Consider the following 21,351-nt stretch of genomic DNA (forward strand, 5'->3'; position numbering starts at 1 on the left):
ATATTATAAAAAAATAAAATAAAACAAAGAGAGAGCCTGTATCTGAAGAAAACTCACCTTAAAAAAAAAAAAAATGTGGAACCATTTAAAACTAGCAAGGGCTGGTTGAATAGATTTAAAATCCAAGGAGAAACCGCAAGTGCAGATCAAGGAGCCGAAATTTCAAAAATGAACTTGTTAAAATTATTGAAGAGGGGTATTATGTATTATACTTCTCAACAAGTTTTTAACATAGATGAAACAGGACTTTTTTTGGAAACGAATGCCTAAAAGAAGTTTAATATTGAAAGAATTAAAAAACATGCCAGGTTTCAAAGCGGCAAAGGATCGGTTGACTTTATTGTTAGGTGGTAATGCTGCGGGGGATTTAAAATTAAAACCCCTTTTAGTTTACCAGGAAGAGGGCCAAAGTACAACCCAAAATCGACACATTTTTCATGATTAAATTAATCAATTAAATTAAATCAATTAAAATCAATTTAATTCATGATTTTAATTGGAATTTTAATTTTGAGGTGTAAGTAGTTACCACATAATTATATACATGTGTAATGCAGAATATTTTTATATCTACAAATATTTGAATATTAAATATTTTGACCGACATTTGTGCATATTTTCACTACCGTTTATTGATTAGGAAATATCCTGTGGCACCGACCACAATTCACAAATACATATGTTACTTTATGGGAATGCAGCGCTCGCTTAGTGTGGATTCACTTAGCGCTCTGTTTTTCCAGAACGAATTATCAGCATTAAGCACCTGTAACGCAGGAACTGGATGAAAAAAAATTTGATATCATATACTTAAATTTTAGGAAAGCCTTTTGATACCATTGCATTAAGGACAAGTTAGTGCTCTGGATAAAGGGATGGTTGAGTGGGAGAAGAGAGAGTTGTTATTAACAGACACTGCTCTTCATGAACTAATGTTATTAGTAGAGTCCCCCAGGTTTCGGTGCAAGGCTCATTGTTGTTTTCTATATTTATTAATGATATTGATGAGGGTATATCAGACTTAACATCTAAGTTTGCAGATGATGCAAAAGTTGGTAGGCTGGTTAATGATGGTAATCAGGTTTAATCTACTGCAACAAGATCTAAAAAAATTAGGCAGATGGGCTGAAAATAGCAATTGAAGATTAGCATTGACAAATGCAAAGTACTGTATATGGGTAGCAGTAATCTCACATTGATGTACTAACTGTGTGGTACTACACTCAGGGTTGTGGAAAATGAAAAAAAGACCTGGTGGAGGTAATTTTTTTTATGAAAACCCTAAACACGAAGGGTATCAAAACCTATAGTACTTAGTACCGTGCATGGGTTGAAGGAGAAGTTTGGGGGAGGGGGGTGCCGGAAACTTTCCTCTAGAGACTAAACATGGGTTTCACCACGTGGTGGTAAACCCCTATCCCTGATAGGGGAGGAGGGGACAGTCTCTTCAGTCTCCTCCTTTCCTTACCCCCCCACGTGCAGTCAGATATGATGTTCTTTGAGTAGTGCAGACAAGCTTCCAGGACAGCTCATGAGATTTTGTCTATAATATATAGGAACATTGGTAGCAGGGATAAGGAAGTGATTATCCCATTGTATAAGGCAATGGTTAGCTTGAGTATTGCATACAGGTCTGGGGGGGGTCTCATTTTAGGAAGGGTGTAGATCAGGCCCGGGCAAACTATGGCCTGTGGGCCACCGCACATTTTTATGCGGCCCGCAAGCTTTAATTGTATTTTTGAAAAGAGTTTGCTTATTTTATGCCTTTTGCGACGCCTTTTTGAAAAATAAATTTGTATATGTAATACATTATAGAATTTGTCGAATTGTAAATTGTTTTATCATCTCTGTATTGTTCAGATTGAGATAGAATTTGAAAAAAATTTGTGCGCAAACCGTAGCGAGCCAACAGGCGCTTTTATAATGGTATAATTTGCGATTATAAACTAACCGCGCAAAACTATGGTAACATACAACCAGTGATGATGACAACGGCTTTGCTGCGGTGATGGAGTAATAGGATGCTGACTGGCCACAGTTCCAATCTGTTTTTTCTGACGGTCATCCTGCATTTAGTTTTTTTGCATTATCTTTGGTTATCATCTTGGTGCCAGTAGCGATAAAAATAATATTTATGCCCTTTTAAAAATGAATAAAAAACGAAAAATTCAACAAGAGCATCCTGTCTTCAATGAAGAGTGGAACACAAAATATTTTTTTGCTAACATAAATAACGAGACTATTTGTCTCATCTGCCGGGAGAGTGTCTCAGTGTTGAAAGAGTACAATATTAAAAGACATTTCACTACTAAACGTTCCGAATATTGTGCCAATTTAACTCCAGAAGCGAGAAAGAGAATACTGCGCAGTTATTAATTTTCATACGTGGATGTACCTCTAATTTTGAAATTATTGAAGAGCTTCTTTCGGTGGAATCTCTTAAAGACCAAACAACGGGAGCTGATATATTTGAAAAATGCTTAACAAGATATAATTTACAATGGAACAAAATGGTAAGTGTAACAACTGACAGAACACCAAGTTTGACAGGTAAAAATGTTGGAGCGTTAAAGAAAATTCAGGATAAAATTTGTGAAAATTATCCTGATTATAATTTAATTACAATTCATTGTATTATACATCGACAAGTATTATGTAAAAAATGTTAAAAGTTGAACATGTCACATCTTGTATTATTAAACTAGTAAATTTAATACGATTGAGGGGGCCTGAAACACAGACAATTCGTTAATTTTCTTCATGCTATTGAATCCGAGTACACAGATATTCCTTATCATAGCCAAATTTGATGGCTTAGCTTAAGGGGCACCTCCATAGCCAGGTGGGAAGGAGCAGCAATATGTAACACACGCTTCTTGATTAGACCAGGGTTCGAGCCCGTCACCACCAAATACGGAGGATGCGGAAAGGTCAGGGAATAACCACTGTATATCCGGGAGCAATATGGCCTTAGTTGCTAATGTTCCTAAAAACCAAATAACAAACATAACAAGCTTAGCTTAGGAAAAATTCTTCGGCAAGTATGTGATCTTAAAGATGACATCGTTTTATTTTTAAAACTGAAAAATATTATGGACTTTCCCGAATTAACTGATAATGGTTGGATTTGTGATTTTGTGTTTACCCTAGACATCGTGACACACTTAAATTCTTTCAACACCGTGTTACAAGGGAAAAATTTATATGCCCATGATATGGTAAAAAGTTTGAATGGATTTCAATTTAAACTCCAGTTGTTCCTTCGACATTTATTGGTTAACAAGGTAGACCACTTTCCAGCCATGAAGTTGCTGAAGATTCCAGAAAATAAAAATGAAAAATATTGTGAAATTATCAACGCTTTGAATGACGATTTTCATGAAGATTTGGCGACTTCCAAAAAATTGAGACAAGTTTGGCAATAGTGCGCGACCCATTTTCAATAGAAATTGATAGTGCACCAAGTGAACTACAGCTTCAGATTATAGATCTGCGGTGATGTGTGATACGATTTAAGGGAATTGCACCGTCGTGAGGAAATCCGTAAATTTTACAATACTCTTAATTCGGACAAATTCGATGAACTTAAAGATTTTGCCCGAAAAATGTTGGTTATTTTTCGATCAACCTACATATGTGAACAAACATTTTCCATCATGAATCTAAATAAAAATTCTTTACAATCAAGCATCACCGATGAACATTTACCAGCAGTTTTTCAACTACAAAATTAACACCCGAAATTAAAAAAATGTTAAAAGATGTAAAACAGTTCCATTCATCTCATTAAATTCTTGGTTGTTAGAGAATAATTTATGTTATATTTCTTCTTCATGATAACAGATTTTACGTGCGGCTCGCCTTCTTTTTGAATTCCTATGGTGGCCCTTCAGCCCAAAAGTTTGCCCAGACCTGGTTGTAGATCTACTGGCACAGGCACAGAGAAGGGCAGTGAGATTGGTGAGGGGAACAAGAAGGTGGTCTTACTAAGGCAATTGAATTCTGTAAATTGCAACATCTGAAGAATATGCCCCTACAATCCGATCTGATTGAGGTCTTTAAGGCTTTAAATGGATTGAGCAAGCTCAGTGATGATAACATCCTTCCTCTGGCTCAGACTACACACATCCTTCAGCCAGTGGGTGGCTGATTGTTGGAAATTTCCATCTGTTGTGAAGTGTGCAGTTTGAATAAATTCAAGGAAAAACTAGACAGATTATTGGAGGGGATGGACTGGTGATGTGGATGGGTTTTTTGTTTTTCGCTGATGCTTTATAAACTTGCATCATATGCCACTACTACTAAAAGTGGTGATGTGGCAAATTTTCATTGCATCACTGGAACAAGAAGCACAAAGTCTTCTGTGGAGCATGGTGGATGACAGAAAGGATAGTCCAATAAGTGTTCCATGGTTTGGATAGCACTGCAGTCACTTCCTGTGGGACCATCTGAGTAACATCATCTGGTCAGATCAAATTTCGATTTTCCAACAAGGTCCAAAGTCCGTTTAAGCTTTTCCATGTGGGCCAGTCTAAATTAGCTCCAGGTGGAATGCCTCAGTGGGAGGCTTATAAGTCTGTTGGCCCATAATTCTGATTGGTACCCAGCAGACTTATGAGCCTCCCACTAGATTACACCCCTGGAAAGAGCAATGGCCTCTAATTTAGGCTTAGTATGGGGTCTAATTTTGGTGGAACAAGCTTTGGTTTTTGTGATAATACTTACCAGTGTTGATCAAGGTTGGAGTCAAGGTGTTTTTAGTAGTCTGAAAATATTTAGGCTGGGTGACAAGAGCTAAATTGTCTGCATTCGAAACATTCCAGGTCTTTCGAAAAATGGGCTAGTAATTTGTGTAGGTGTTGAAGAGCAACGGAGTTAGAACACTCATTTTTCTGGAGGTTCAGGTTCCACCTGCTTTCCTTTGCAACCAAATCAACAAAGGAGCAGCTATTTTTTAAGGGGTAGTGGATTAAACACTACAGGTGGAAAATGTGCTGTAGGCAGAGAGAGGTCTACAAAAGCAGCCCCAATGAGATTCTCTTCAGTGCCGCTGAAGATCTGTGGGATCCATGTGGTCTAAATCCTGCCTGTTTAGGAATTAAGGTCTTGACGATTTCAGGTTGGATTTTATTAAGGATATGGTGCTCGTAGAACTTGAAGAGAACACAGAAGGGAGATGAATCTATAGTTCTCATCCTTGTCTGGCATTTTTTCAGGTTTAAGGAAAGGCACAGTCCTTGCATGGCACCAGATCTTTGGAAAGGTTTAGGTCCTTAGTCAGTTGTTATAAAGATGTAGGACCCATAATTTAGCTGTGAGGCCAAAGTTAAGGATCCGTTTGTTGCAGACATTGTCTAAGTCAGTTGCTTTGCCTGCTTATTCAGAGTGATTTAAACGACTCCCCAATTCAGATAGTATGAAATTATGTCTAAAATTGGAGGTTTCTTTCAGAGGTGTATTTTACCAGGACGTCTTTTGATTGAGGGTTTTCTTCATCAGTATCTGGTGGGTAACTTGATTAGCTGTAATTTTAGGCTGTTCAAGGAGTTTTATATGGTCTTTGCTAATTCTCTTGATACCTTCTGCTGCTGTGGGTCTAGGCTGGTTATTGTGTCAATCCATTTCTCATATTGCGCCTTGCAGATGGAATTGGCAAGAAAAAGGGTTGTCACTGAAAAGCTTCACATAATTTTCATATTTCTTTTGCTTTCTTTGAGAGGCCAAGCAAGTATCCAGTTTGTTAGATAATCTCTTCAGGTTCTGTATGAAGAGTGGACAGGATTTTGGTTCAGGTGGGACGGTCTCAATTATTTCTTCCAGTTTGGATGTGAATCTATGCCAGTCTGCTTTTTTAAAGTTGCATCTCTGTTGGAAGAGAACTTTGTTTAATTGCTGGTTGAATCTGAAGCAAAAGTGTTGGATCTGCAGATAGGCTTCAGTATGCTCTTAATATAGCAGCATGCAAAGTTGCTGCTTAAGAAAATGAAGTCTGGGTTGTAAACCCAATTTCCATCTTCCACTCTTGAAGGATGGGGGTGGGTTGGGTTTTAGGATTAAGTTCAGGGAGAAATCCTCAACCTGCCACTCTGTGCTCTCCATCTTCATCTGTTGATTCATAACCTCAGGAGATATTTCTGCTGTTAAAGTCTTCAAAGACGATGTTAACAGAGGCAAGGTCTTGAATTGAACATTTCATTGAATTTAAATTTAACTATGAGTGGTATGTAAATACCACACATTTAAATTGCCAAAGATGGTGAAATAATTTCTGTATCATCCTTATCTGTTAAGCTGGTGGATTTGATATCAAGGTCAGGTTTTGTGTAGATGGCACTGCCATACTTATGGTGTGGATATTCTGCAATCAGTTTTATACCTGTTATGCATGGTTGGTTAGAGCTGGCCTCTGTTTCTTGGATGCACATGAGATGACTACTGGATTCAGCACATAAATTAGCTAAGTGGTCTCACTTAATGATAGAGAATTCCTCAATATTGATTGAAGTGATTGTTCAACACAGGGTTGAACAATGGCGATCAGGGATCCAGCAAGTCATGTATATGAATGACAGTGAAACTTTGGTTTGTTTAGTTTATTTTAGTTGAATCATTATATCTTACACAGGGTTGACCTTAAAACACCATATATATATACACTGGTGTTCAAAGAAAGTGCATCACCTAGAAATTTCACATTTCTAACCCTTTTTTGCGATGGTATGTTACCTTAATTACTAGCATCACAAATAGAAATATAAACAAAAGATATTTATTAATACTTAAGGCAAAGCTAAGTAATATTTGACAAGTGCTCTCAAAATATTCCAAAATGAGCATTTGCAACCTTTATACAACAGTTTTGGTAAACACAACAATTATGGCTAAAATGTTATCAGAAGCCCTCCATTTGCTTCAGTTTATCATTTTAAATGGAAAACAAAATGAAAAGGTTACCAGGTGCAAACTAATATTTAGTTGAACTGCCTCTGGCTCTGTTGACAGTAGCACACCGTCGAGTACGACTTACAATATCGGGATCCCTGTCACTTTTTTCCAGTATTGATTCAAAAAAATACTGGTTTTTTGGTACTAATTTTTAAAAAAATAATTGTTTATAATTTAATCACATAAAGGTTATAAAATCACCTTTATGTGATTATGATGTCGTTATCTCTACGCAAATGTTCGATAAATCATCAATAGGACACCATGCAACATTGCAACCTGTCCACAATTCTTGGACAACTTCATGTCTGACCATATCAAAACTCCCAAGTCCCATTCCTCCACTACTGAGTACAACTCTACCAAATGTATAAGTTATTTTGGGGTTGCTGTTCCCCAGGTGTAAGACCTTGCATTTTGTTGAATTAAAGCATAGCTGCCACTTTTCTGACCATCCCAGAAGTCTATCTAGGTCACTCTGAAGAAGCTCTGCTTGGCGGCGATCATTAATTACTCTACTGATCTTTATATCATCTGCAAGTTTAGACGTCGCACCCTCTATCCCTTCATAGATGTCATTTAAGATAATCAAAAACAGCAGCGGTCCCAATACTGATCCTTGGGGAACCCCACTTCTTACAATAACCCAATCTGAGGAATAACCATTTATCACAACCCTCTGCCTGGTGCCCTCAAACCGTCATGCTATCCATCTAAGAATTTTCCCTATGATTCCAGCCTGCTCCAACTTATAAAGTAACCAGTCATGTGGGACTGAGTGAAATGCTTTGCTGAAATCCAAATAAACAATGTCGAAATTATTCCCTAAATCCAGCTCATGAGTGACTATCAAAATGGCTAACCAGATTTGTTAAACATGATTTTCCCTTTACAAAACCATGCTGTGTATCCTACAGAATTCCATTTCCATCTAAATGAACCTGAATTCCACCCTTGATCATTGCTTCCATGATTTTCACTACTACTGAAGTTTTACTGGCTGGTCGGTAATTTCCCGTTACAATCCTAGAACCGCCTTTATATTCCAATTTACACCAATCCAATGGAATCTTTCCTGAGTCACAGTGATGCTCTCATAACTAGCCTTAATGGCTCAATGCACTAGGGTATATGCCATCAACCACAGGAGTCTTACTCGCCTGTAGGCACGAAATTTCTCATTAAATAATCATTTGAAATTTCAATGTCATTAATTACATTTTTTTCAACTTCACTTCCATAATATCTCATTGACACAAAGGGTTTTTTTATGTAAATATCAATGCAAAGTAACTATTGAGTTCATCTGCAATGTCAGCTATGCTATCTAATACTATTCCACATCCATTACATAAGGGTTCAAATTGATTTGTCCTTCTGTTCTTTGCATTTATATATGTGAAGAATTCCTTATCCCCACTTTTTGCTCTCTTCTTTATTCTTTATCCCCACTCTTTGCTCTGTCCCAGACTCAGTAAAAATACTATAGTGAAAATTATACTTTGCTTAATAAAACGTCTTTCTCCTTCAGAAAATGAATGATGAACATAATTCAACCATGGAAGACCAACATGGAACAGAACATCAGTGCTCCTCAAATTCATTCCAAAATAAGAAATTTCTCGACTCCAATGAGATTTTAAAAGATGAACTTGAGTCGGAAATTAATGAAATACTTTTAACTATTTTTGCTAAAAAAGTTCAAAGCCTAGAAAATATGGACTGAGATTGTCTATGATTATCTCAGTACAATAGTACAAGAATGGAATCTGAAATGACGTTTTCTGCAGCTAATCAAATACTGCATGTACCAAAATTAGATCCATTTTAAATGATCATACTTATGTTTCTTAAGAGCTCACTTTATTCAGACAGGTAGTGTGGATGCTTAAACATAACTAAGCTTTGCAGTAACAATATGTATTTTTTTTGTTTTTAGGAAAACTGTATTTTAATGATTTTTTCAGAATATTTATTATTGCAATAAAAGTTTATTTAAAACATGAATTCAAGTAATTACAGTACTTGTTTTTTTCCTTACTTTATTGTACCTAATTGTCATTAAAATTTATCGAGAAAAACATTTGTTTTTGAAATACCGGTATTCCCAGTTTCATAAATTAAAAATACCGAAATGCCGATATTGTAAGCCCTACCGTCGAGGCATTGACAAGGTCAGTTTTGAAGATAATCAACTGATAGTTTGTGGTTCCAAACACGAATTATGAAGTTCATGAAGGGTCTTTGGTTTCTTTTTGGCAACTGCAGATTCCACACGATGCGAACAGTTCTCTATAGGATTCAGGTCTGGGCTGTTTCATGCCCAGCTAAGAGTTGTAATGGACCGTTCTTCCAACCATTTTTTCACCTGTAACAAATGTAAACACATTACTGTTGAATCTCTAATTCAGAAATGAAGCTAAAGTAACTACAGATGTGCCTGCTCACACTTTTTGCCCCAATGACAAGGAGCAGAGTCGTCCTGAAAGATGCTGTTACTTGGCAGGTTGAAATGGTCTCAAAAAAAGAGGAGTCTTCTGACTGTTACTGTACTTGCTGCCACTCCTGTATGTTCTTCCCATTCTCTTTTCAGCTTAGATGAAGAAGCTTTACAGTTTTTAAGGCATTAGCGCTTCAAAACACAGTCCTGTTTTGGCATAGAGACTTGTTTGCATCCGGTTCCTTTTTTCCTATCAGCAGAATTCTTGAGTTTGGAAAGAGATCTACTGACTGTCGACTGATTACAAGACACTATAAGCAATATGACAGGAAGAACATCCTTCCTCACGTAAAGCAACAATAGCACTCTTTCTTCATGGCATCAACTGCACATAACTTGCCATCCTGACACAAGCAAGGAATGACTGCAACTCTTTCAGTAACAGCTGATGCAATCTGTAAGAAATATTGCCATATACTTACATTATTCCGATGATAATTACAATTTTAAGGGGTGATGCACTTTCTTTGAATACCTGTGTGTGTGTGTGTGTGTGTGTGTGTGTGTGTGTGTGTGTGTGTGTGTGTGTGTGTGTGTGTGTGTGTGTGTGTGTAAAACTTTGAAAGAATGGTGACAAATATTAACCATTATTCCAAATGTCCTTAGTGGGTGAATAATATACTAACTACTAATCATTCAAACTGTGTATGTATAATCATTTGATTATTATATATAATCAAATGAATTTGGTTCCAAGATATAAAAAGTATGTACCAAAATGTAAAGTATAAATAAAACAACTGTTTAGAGCTATACAGAACTATAATTTCACACAGCAGAATAGTTATTTAATTAATAAATAAATCAATCATAAGAAAGTAAAATAACTAAATAAAAAATAAGTTAAAATTATTTTATATACATTAAAATATGCATTTGAGTTAAAGGTGTTGCTGAAAATAATGTTTTGGTATTGGATGTGCCCAAGAAAGTTACACTCATTAAAGGTAAAGAAATGTGTTTTTAATTTTGTTATGGGGGATTATATTGGCCTTGGACAGGTATTTAATTTCAGTTCAGTGGAAGAAGGGAATAAAAGGTGTGAAGTTTTTGAGGGTGGTTAATGATATGAACTAAACTGAGCATCTTCAGAATATCCAGATAGGCTTCATGGATGATTGGCAAAATGGCAATTACACTTTAATGCTGTCAATTGTGAGGTTCTACTTTTGGAAAATAACATCCCAAGAATAACCGATAGACTTGTGTTGAGGAAGAGATAGAGATGCAGTCAGACATCAAAGTTACTACACTTTATAAGCAGGTGGTCAGGAAGGTGTGATTTATCATACCTTTGCATCTAGGGTGAAGAAAGTTAATAGTGAGATCACATTTGGAATATTGTGTTCAGGCCTGGAGACCACATCTAAAGAAAAAACATCAAGATTCTTGAAAAGGTCCAAAGAAGAATAATTTATCTTTTGAGGGACAGCCATATGAAAAGCAACTATGATGTAGATTATATGCTAAACCCCTAAGCTGCAGTGGGATGCAGAATGAATGACAGTGGAATTTTTCATATTGAAATGAAACAAAAAAAAACATGGAAGGGGGGGGGGGGGCAAAATGTAAACTATAAACGGGACACTTGTGATTGTGCATCTAGTCACTGTGTAATCAATCACTGGATAAGCAACTGTCTTCCCTTCCTAGATGACTGGGATTGACCATCCAGTGAAATTTAACAGACCACTGGATCAGTATCATCTGTTGATAGTAAGAGTATGATATAGTTCTAATTTTTTTTAGATAACTCAAGAATGGATATCTCAACTGGATCAATTATTATTGATAGCCAATAAAAATAAATTTAATTAAATAAAAAAAAAAACTTAATTTCTAATTTAGGTTTCTATTTGATATAGCAATGATATATATTTCAGAAATAGCTAGCTGAAAAGTACTGTCAGTTTTTTTTTTTTTTTTTTTTTTTATATATATTTCATAGTTTTTAAACAATTTCATATGGTACCTTACCCCAATTCCTTTTTGTCATATAGGGTCCACATATAGCAGCTGTTACATTAGCAGCATATGAATGTGGTAGTCTCAACTTTCCTGAACCTCCTTATCCTGATGAGTAAGATTTATTTATAGATTAATGTTATTTTTTTATTATTTCAGTTAGTAATAAACTACTGAGTTATTCTTGATGAGGGTTTTTTTTTTTTTTTGTTGTAAAACTTAATTTTCAGAGAATAAATGTTCCTGCATAACTGCCTATTTTCTTTTTATGGATAATTTGCAGAGAAAATTCTAGTTGTTGACAGAGTGAGAAATTTGGTTTGCAAACAACGTAATTTGTTCTTGTTGTATTTGCTACATGTCATATATATGTCGTTTTTCCTTGCAAATAAACATTTAATTCATTTTGCTTTTCCATAATATCACACAAACGCAGCATTTCTACAAAATTCTTCATCTAATAAATCACATTCTTGTTGTTCCTCGTAAAATTTTTAAATTTGTTCTCGCAAAGCCAAAACTTTTACTAAAATTTGTCCTTTTGATAACCAGCGCACTTTACAATAATATGACAAGTCGACATTATATATCTCATCATCCAATATAAGCATGCTTCGAAATTGGCGATGTCTTAAAGCATTTACTTGAATAAAGTTAACAATTGCAATAATTTTGTCCAAAGTATTGCTCAATGTGGAGGATTTAGCACAAAGGTTTTGTTGGTGTAATATACAGTGGAACGAAATTAACTTTTCTAAATTGGGCTTTTCTCTTTTTTAACAATGAAACGAATCCTTCTTGCTTTCCTCTCATAGAAGGTGCACCATCCGTGCATACACTCACCAGGTTACCAAGGTTTAGTCCTCTCTCAAGACACATTTCTTTAAAGTTGTTAAAAATATCAATTCCACGAGTCCTTCCAGTGAGCATACCCAAAGCCAGTAGTTCCTTGTAACAATGAAAATCTTCAGTTATAGCACGAATAAAATATAATATTTGAGCAGAGTCATTTCTATCAGTGGTTTCATCTAACGCTATTGAAAAATATTAGTATTAGTAACGGCTGCATGGTGCAAGAAAGCCTATGGCTTATGCTGCACCAGCCAAAAAAAAAAAAAAAATCCGAACAAAACAATGATAAAAAAAAAATAATAATAAAAATAAAATAAATAAATAATTAATAATAATTAATAAAAAAAAAAAAAAGGAAATTAAACCTATCATCCTATGCGCTTCCCTTACCCGAAAGTACTATCCAGATGACCTTTGAATTTCCCCAAACTGTCGGCCTCTACCACCCACGAAGGCAACTTATTCCAGTAATTTATAACTCGCTTCCTAAAATAAAACCTCCTGCAGTCCAATCTAAACATTTCCCCCCCCTAACTTGAATTTATGTCCCCTAGTTCTAGCATCATTTATAATCTTGAAAATTTCATCCTCATTCATTTTACTGATGCCTCTCAGAGCCTTGAACACCTCGATCAAATCTCCTCTAAGGTGTCTAGTTTCCAAACTCTGCAACCTACATATTCAAAGTCTTTCTTCATAAGGACGCCCTTTTGCCAATCTCACTAGGCGAGTTACCCGTCTTTGCACCCTTCCAAGAAGCTTATTTTTATATTAATAATTCACTCCAAAGATATACATCTTTAGAGTGAATTATTACCTGAAGTTGTTCTCCTACATTCTGAGCTAATTCATGTTGTAGGCGCCTCCGTAGCCAGGTGGGAAGGAGCAGCAGCAGCAGCAGCAGTGCGTAGCACACGCTTCTTGATTAGACCGAGGTTCGAGCCCGTCACCACCAAATATGGAAGATGCAGAAAGGTCAAGGGAGTGACCACCGCATATTCCCGGAGCAATATGGCCTTAGTTGCTAATGTTCCTAAAAACCAAACAATTCATGTTGTCTATTAGTTATAGTTTTTCTTGAGAAAGGTAATTGTTTGTATTTGTCAACTTTTTCCGGATCTAAACATCCTACTGCTTCAACAATACATTCTTTTATCATTTCAATGTCACTAAATGGTTTGCCTTTTTTTCCAAGTACATACGCTATTTTGTATGTAACTTCGGTTGCAGAAGTTCTTGCTTAATAAAAGCACCAAATGCCTTTTCCTGGTGCTGTTTTTCTTTCTTCATTTTTTGAAGTGCAGATTTACGAGCTTCTTCTAATTGGTTGATTTGCATTGTATTTTTTAAATTTTGTTAGTGCTATCAACCGGTGAAACACCACCACTTTGCTTATTGGAGGCTTGAAGTGGTGAAACCCATGTTTAGTCTCTAGAGCAAAATTTCCGGCATCCCCCTCCCCCCATACGTCTCCTTCAACCCATGCTTTTTTAACCCAAGCACGGTACTAAGTACTATAGGTTCTAATACCTCTTGTGTTTGGGGTTCACATAAAAAAAAAAAAAAAAAAAAAACATTTTGTCTTTCACAGAAATAAGAAAATACTGCATCTTCCAATCTTCTTTAAATGTTCTGTTTTCTTCATTCAACTTCCTTTTAACTTTTTTGGACATGATGGGCAATCTAAAAATTAAGCAATTGTGAAATCAAACATAAGAAATTACAGGATTACAAAATTCAAGACAAGGATACATACAGTTGTCAAAATATTCACAGTTACAAATATGCACATAAAAGCAACAGATAAAAAATCACGATGTCACAATTTAAATTTTAAAATAAAAAACTATTTTTGACAAATTATTAACTCTGTTAAAATATTTTTTTTATTTTAACAAACTTAACAGAGGATTAGAATTTTTCTTTTATTAAATAGCTTTCATTTTTTATCATTTGTGGCACATAAAAACGATTTTTAAATAAATAGAAAAAGTTAAACATGATATATTTTACTTTTTAGATAAAAAAAATTTGTATTTTCCTTTTTTAATTATCTGAATAATGTTTCTATATTGTGAAAAAAATATATAAAGCTTTTTATTATTAAAACGTTTTGAATATTTAATTTTAAAAAATATTAGTTTGAAAGTAGTAGGATTATTTAATGATTTTATTTCATCTTTGTGTGACAAAGGCCACATATAAGATCTTAGAAGGCTGCGGGTTGCCCACCCCTGGTCTAGTCATATAAACAACATATTGTACTATTACTATTAGGTCCCAAGCACAGTTATACAGTTGGCCCTTAAAATGAAGTAATGAAAACAATAGCACAATTCACACTCATTTGCAGTATGCAAGAAATGTTAAAAATCTTGTTGAATTTACCTTAAAAATGATATCATAGTAATGGGGATTGCTCTAGCCAGAAAGGCTGGGTCTTGGAAAAAAAATTTTAACACAAAGTATTTAAATCTTGAATAAAAGTGGAGCTGTATCAGAAAATACATTTAAAAATGGTAAATAAGCAAAAAGGATATTATTATTAGCCATATGGTGCAAGGAAGCCTGCGGCTTATGCTGAACCAGCCGAAAAAAAAAAAAATTCTGAATTACCCTGAGAGAGAGAAGTAGAAAGGAATCACCAAGAAAGAGGAGAATGATGATGTCCAGCTCAGGACCCTGGGTTTGCCAATACTCACCAGATGTGAGCCCTACCCCTGGGGTAAATATGCAGCTCATCCTGCTGAAAAGTGCCATTTACAACACATTTCAAATTATGTGCATTATGTCATTATGGTGGGAGTCATAGTGGAACAAGTAAATACATGGGCTGTGTTAGGGTAACTAAGAGTAGGAACAGGTGCATGTATACTTGCATGTACACCAATGCTAGGAGTATAGTTAATAAATTTGATGAGCTTGAAGTGCTAGTCAAGGCATCAAAGTCAGATATTGTTGGGATATCAGAGTCGTGGTGTCACACACATATATAAGCAGTGCAGAATTGGAATTTGGGGAGTACAATGTGTACAGGATGGATAGACAGGACAGGAAGGGAGGAGGGGTTATGCTGTTAATTAAGAAACACACAAAATCTAAGGAATTGCATCTAACTGATGTTGGTAAACAATGCAGTGTTGCAGTTGAGTCGGTTTGGTGTGAAATAAGCACTGAGAAAGGAAAAATGAGAGTATGTGTGTGTGTTATAGGCCTAATGAATCAGATGAGTATAATGAACAATTGTGCAGATAAATAGTGGGCCAGTAAATCAGAATGTCTTATAATGGGAGATTTTAACTTTCCAGATATTGACTGGAACTTGTGGATTGGTCACTCACACACTAGCAAGACTTTTGTGGATTTATTGGATGACTGTTTTCTACAGCAACATGTTCGAGAGGCAACCAGAGAAAGTAATACTCTTGATCTGGTTATCAGCAGTGATTATTCATGCATTAAGAATTTGCAGATAAAGGAACCACTGGGTGACAGTGATCACAATATATTGATGTGGGAATTAATTAAAGATGTAACTACCATTAAGGATAAAGGGAAGGGGTTTTGCTTTTGTAAAGGTGACTATAGAGGTCCCAGACAGTTTTTAAATTCTGTACAGTGGGATCAACTGATGATGTTACCAATGTTGAATTCTAAATGCGAAGACTTCAGGGACTTAATTTTGGAGGCTACTAGGCTTTTCATTCCAACTAAGAAATACTGTTTTCAAGGTTTAGGCCTGATTGGATGTCAGATGAATTAATGAGGCTTGTGGCAGAAGAAGAATGTATGGGATGCATATAAAGTATCAGGTGGCAAAGAAGCCTATGGCAGGTATAAACTAGTCTGTAATCAAGTCACAAAGGAGATTAGGCAGGTGAAGCAGATTACGAAAAATCTTTGGCAAAGGATGTAAAAAAAGACAGCAAAGAATTCTTTACTTATGTAAACTCTAGAAGGTTTGTTATTTGGTTTTTAGGAGCATTAGCAACTAAGGCTATATTGCTCCGGGGATATGCGGTAGTCATTCCCTGACCTTTCCGCATCCTCTTTATTTGGTGGGCACGGGCTCCAACCCCGGTCTAATCAAGAAGCGTGTACTGTGCACTGCTGCTCCTGCCCACCTGGCTACACAGGTGCCAACTCTAGAAGGAAAGGGATGAATCAGATTGGACCACTTAACATAGATGGGTTGACTATTGATGATCATGCTCAGGTAACTGATAAACTAAATGAGTATTTTGCATCTACATTCACACGTGAGGAGTTATTCAATGAGGGGAGTGCCAGAAGTTTATCAAACGATAACAGGGAGCTAAGTGATTTTGTAATAACTGAGAGCAAAGTAGAGGAGAAATTGTTGAAATGAAACATAAGGAAGGCACCTTGGGTGGATGGGATCTATCCAGTTATATTAAAGGAGGCAGCAAAAGAAGTAAGCAAATCCTTAGCCAGAATTATGAGAGCTTCCTTGGACTCAGGGGAGTTCCTCATGGACTGGAGGTGTGCAACTGTATCACCAATTCATGAAGGGGGTTCAGAAGGTGACACAAGTAACTACAGACCTGTTAGTTTAAATTGTGTTCTGGGGAAAATAATGGAGTCACCGGTTAGAGAAGCATTGCATGATCATCTAGACAAGGCTGCAGTAATAGTTGACATGGCATGGGTCTGTTAAAGGGAGGTCTTGTCTGACCAATTTGATTGGATACTATGATGTGGTCACAAAGGAACTGAATGCTAAAAATAATTTTGATATCATATATTTGGATTTCAGGAAAGCTTTTGATACCGTTTCACATTGAAGACTGCTGTACATATTGGAGAAGTATGGCATTAAGGGTAAGTTGCTACAATGGATAAAGGGATAGTTAAGTAGGAGACGACAGAGAGTGGTAATCAATGGACACTGCTCTTCATGGACAAATGTTATTAGTGGGGTTCCCCAGGGTTCGGTGTTGGGCCCATTCTTGTTTTGGGTATTTATGAATGATATTGATAAAGGTATATCAGGTTTAATGTCCAAGTTTGCAGATGATACAAAGGTTGGCAGGGTTGTTAACGACAGTAAGGACAGTGCTACTCCAACTGGATCTAGATAAGTTGGGAAAATGGACTGAAAAGTGGCAACTGAAGTTTAACATTGACAAATGCAAAGTACTGCATATGGGTAGCAATAACCGAAGCGAAATGTACCAACTGTGTGGTACTACACTCAGTGAAGTGGAAAGTGAAAAACCGGGGGTAATTGTGCAGTCAAATATGAGGTTTGCTGAGCAGTACGGACGGACTGCCAAGGCAGGTCATGGAGTCTTATCAATGATATATAGGAATTTTGCTAGCAGGTACAGGGAGGTTGTTGTTGTTATTTGGTTTTTAGGAGCATTAGCAACTAAGGCCATATTGCTCCGGCATATGCGGTGGTCATTCCCTGAATGACCTTTCCGCATCCTCCGTATTTGGTGGTGACGGGCTCGAACCCCGGTCTAATCAAGAAGCGTGTGCTACGCACTGCTGCTCCTTCCCACCTGGCTATGGAGGCGCCTACAGGGAGGTGATTATCCCATTATACAAGGCAGTGGTCAGGCTACACCTAGAGTACTGTGTCCAGGTCTGGAGGGCTCATTTTAGAAAGAATGTAGAGTTGCTAGAATGAGTACAAAGAAGGGCAACAAGATTTGTGAGGGGAACAAAGGTGTGCTCTTACCAAGAAAGGCAAATTAAGTTCTGCAAATTGCTGCACCTGGAGAGTAGGCATCTGCAAGGTGATGTGATTGAGGTGTATGAGGCCTTGAATGGGTTGAGCAAGCTGGAATCCTGATGGGATTCTTCCTGTTGTCAGACTAAGAACCTGAGGGGGAGCAGTTTCAAATCGATTAAAGATAGTTGTAGAATAGATGTGCGGAAATTTGCCTTTAGCCAGCAGGTAGTTGATTGGTGGAATTGTCTTCCATTTTTTGTTGTAGTAGTAGTGGCAGGTGATGCAAGAAAGCAAGTGTATGAGCTTATGCAGCAACAGCCAAAAAAAAAAAATAATAAAAATTAGAAAACAATCCCCTCTAAATGTTTGTCCAGTTCCTCCTTAAATTTATTTAATCTATCAACTTCCACAACGACAGATGGGCGTTTCTTCCAGCAATTAACCACCTGCTGGCTAAAGGCAAATTTCCGCACATCTATTCTGCATCTGTTCTTCCTGTTGTCAGACTAAGAACCCGAGGGGGAACAGTTTCAAATCGATTAAAGATAGTTGTAGAATAGATGTGCGGAAATTTGCCTTTAGCCAGCAGGTAGTTGATTGGTGGAATTGTCTTCCATTTTTTGTTGTAGTAGTAGTGGCAGGTGATGTAAGAAAGCAAGTGTATGAGCTTATGCAGCAACAGCCAAAAAAAAAATAATAAAAATTAGAAAACAATCCCCTCTGAATGTTTGTCCAGTTCCTCCTTAAATTTATTTAATCTATCAACTTCCACAACGACAGATGGAAGTTTCTTCCAGCAATTAACCACCTGCTGGCTAAGGCAAATTTCCACACATCTATTCTGCATCTGTCCTTCCTCAATATCAATTTATGCCCACGTAGGTTCTTAATCTGAACAAGTGGAAAAATTCCATCAGAATTCAGTGTCATCAAAATTCCATCAGAATTCAGAACTCAATCAGATCACCTCTCAGGTGCCTAGTCTCCAGCTGCTGCAATTTGCAGAACTTAAGCCTCTCCTGGTAAGAGGATCCCTTCGTTCCGCTCACCAATTTTTTTGCCCTTATCTGTACACGCTCAAGCAAATCTACATCCTTTCTCGATGCCTCCAGACCTGCATGCAGTACTCAAGGCATGGCCTGACCATTGCCTTATACAGAGGAACAATCGCCTCCTTTTCCCTGCTATCAAAATTCCTGTATATCATTCACAACCCCCCCATGACCTGCCCTGGCAGCCTGTGTGTATTGCTCAGGAAACTTCATATCTGACTGCACAATTACACAGGTCTTTTTCATTTTCTACCATCTTAAGTGTAGTACCACACAGTTGGTATGTTTCTCTGGGTATATGCAATTCTTTGCATTTTTCAATGTTAAACTTCAGTTACCACTTCTCAGCCCATCTGCCTAAATTTTCTAGATTCTGTTGCAGTAGCACACTGCAACAGAATCTAGAAAATCTGCAAACTTCGATACTAAGCCTGATATACCTTCATCAATATCATTGATAAATATACAAAACAACAATGGACCCAACACCGAACCCTGTGGGACTCCGCTAATAACATTAGTCTATGAAGAGCAGCACCCATTGATTAATGCCCTCTGTCTTCTTCCACTCAAATATCCTTTTATCCATTGTAGCAATTTACCCTTAATACCTTTCTCCTCCAATTTGTACAGTAGTCTTCCATGCACAACAGTGTCAAAAGCTTTCCTGAAATCCAAGTATATAATATTAAAATTATTTTTTGCATCCAGTTCCTTTGTAACCACATCATAGTACCTGGAACAGAAGTTAAACTAGCTGATCTGTAATTACTTGTGTCACCCTTCAATCCCTCTTTTTGAATTGGGGACACATTTACACATCTCCAATCCATGGGGACCTCCCCTGACTCCAAGGAAGCTGTCATAATTATGGCTAAGGGTTTGCTTACTTCCTCTGCCGCCTCCTTTAATATTACTGGATAGATCCCATCCACTCCAGGTGCCTTTCTTATGTTTAACTTCAACAATTTCTCCTCCACTTTGTTCTCAGTTATTACAAAATCATTAAGCGCCCTGTTACAATTTGATAACCTTGTGGCATTTTCAAACCTTAACTCCTCATGTGCGAATGTAAATGCAAAATACTCATTGTTTGATTGCTATCTGCGCAGGATCATCAACAGTCGAACCATCAATATCAAGTTTCATCCCCTTCCTTTTAGAGTTTATATAAGTAAAGAAATCCTTGCTTTTTCTTAGCATCCTTTGTCAAAGATTTCTCGTAATCTGCCTTCGCCTGCTTAACATAACCTAACCTAATCTATTGCAGCAGCTGGAGACTAGGCACCTGCGAGGTGATCTGATTGAGGTGTATAAGGCCTTGAATGGGTTGTGAGCACACTGAATTCTGATGGGATTCTTCCACTTGTTCTGGTTACGAACTTAAGGGAGCATAAATTGAAATTGAGGAAGGACAGATGTAGAATAGATGTATAATAGATATGCGGAAATTTGCCTGGATTAATTCAATTAACCAGTTTGGTGGTTAATTGCTGGAACAAACTTCCATCTGTCGTTGTGGAAGTTGATAGGTTAAATAAATTTAAGGAGGAACTGGATAAATATTTAGAGGGGATTGTTTTGTAATTTTTTTTTTTTTTTTTTTTTTGACTGATGCTGCATAAGCTCATACGCTTGCTTTCTTGCATCACATGCCACTACTACTACTACCTCCTTTGTGACTTGATTACAGACTAGCTTATATATATCATAGGCTTCTGTGTCGCCTGATAATTTATATGCATCCCATGCATTTTTCTTTTCTGCCATGAGTCTGGTTCATTTTCTGCCATGATTGGTTCATTTGACAATCATTTAGGCCGAAACCATGAACAATATTTCTTAATAGGTGTGAAACGTTTAGTAGCTTCCACTATTAATTCCTTGAATGCCTTTTTTGACTGATGCTGCATAGAATTTTAAATTGCTGCTGCATAGAACTTTAAAAACTGTCTGAGACCACTGTACTCACTTTTACGCAAGCAAAAACCCTTTCATTTACCCCTGATGGTAATTATATCTTTAAGTAAATCCCACATCAGTACACTGTGATCACTGCCACCTAGTTGTTCCTTTATTTGCAAATTCTTAATACAAGAATGATCACTGCTGATAACCAGATCAAAAGTATTACCCTCTCTGGTTGCCCCTTGAACATGCTGCTGCAGAAAACAATCATCCAATAAATCCGCAAAAGTCTTACTAGTGTGTGAGTGACCAACCCACAAGTTCCAGTCAATATCTGGGAAGTTAAAATTCCGCATTATAAGACATTCTAATTTAGTAGCCCACTATTTCTCTGTACAATTGTTCATTGTACTCATTCGAGTCATTAG

The 21,351-nt window shown here is 36.8% G+C and overlaps 1 protein-coding gene across 1 annotated transcript in view; it reads left to right on the top strand.

Annotated features, from left to right (window-relative positions):
* The window catches only part of LOC150080552 (vacuole membrane protein 1-like), a 246,568-nt gene that overhangs the window by 105,361 nt on the left and 119,856 nt on the right, over positions 1 to 21,351 (top strand). Inside the window, exon 6 of the mRNA XM_090381983.1 lies at positions 11,446 to 11,525. Coding sequence (XP_090238109.1) covers positions 11,446 to 11,525 — 80 coding nt within the window. The remainder of the gene's footprint in view (positions 1 to 11,445; positions 11,526 to 21,351) is intronic.

This window comes from Mastigoproctus giganteus, chromosome 9 (genome assembly GCF_048544385.1).
Source record: "Mastigoproctus giganteus isolate SK-2022 chromosome 9, ASM4854438v1, whole genome shotgun sequence".
Taxonomy (NCBI): domain Eukaryota; kingdom Metazoa; phylum Arthropoda; class Arachnida; order Uropygi; family Thelyphonidae; genus Mastigoproctus; species Mastigoproctus giganteus.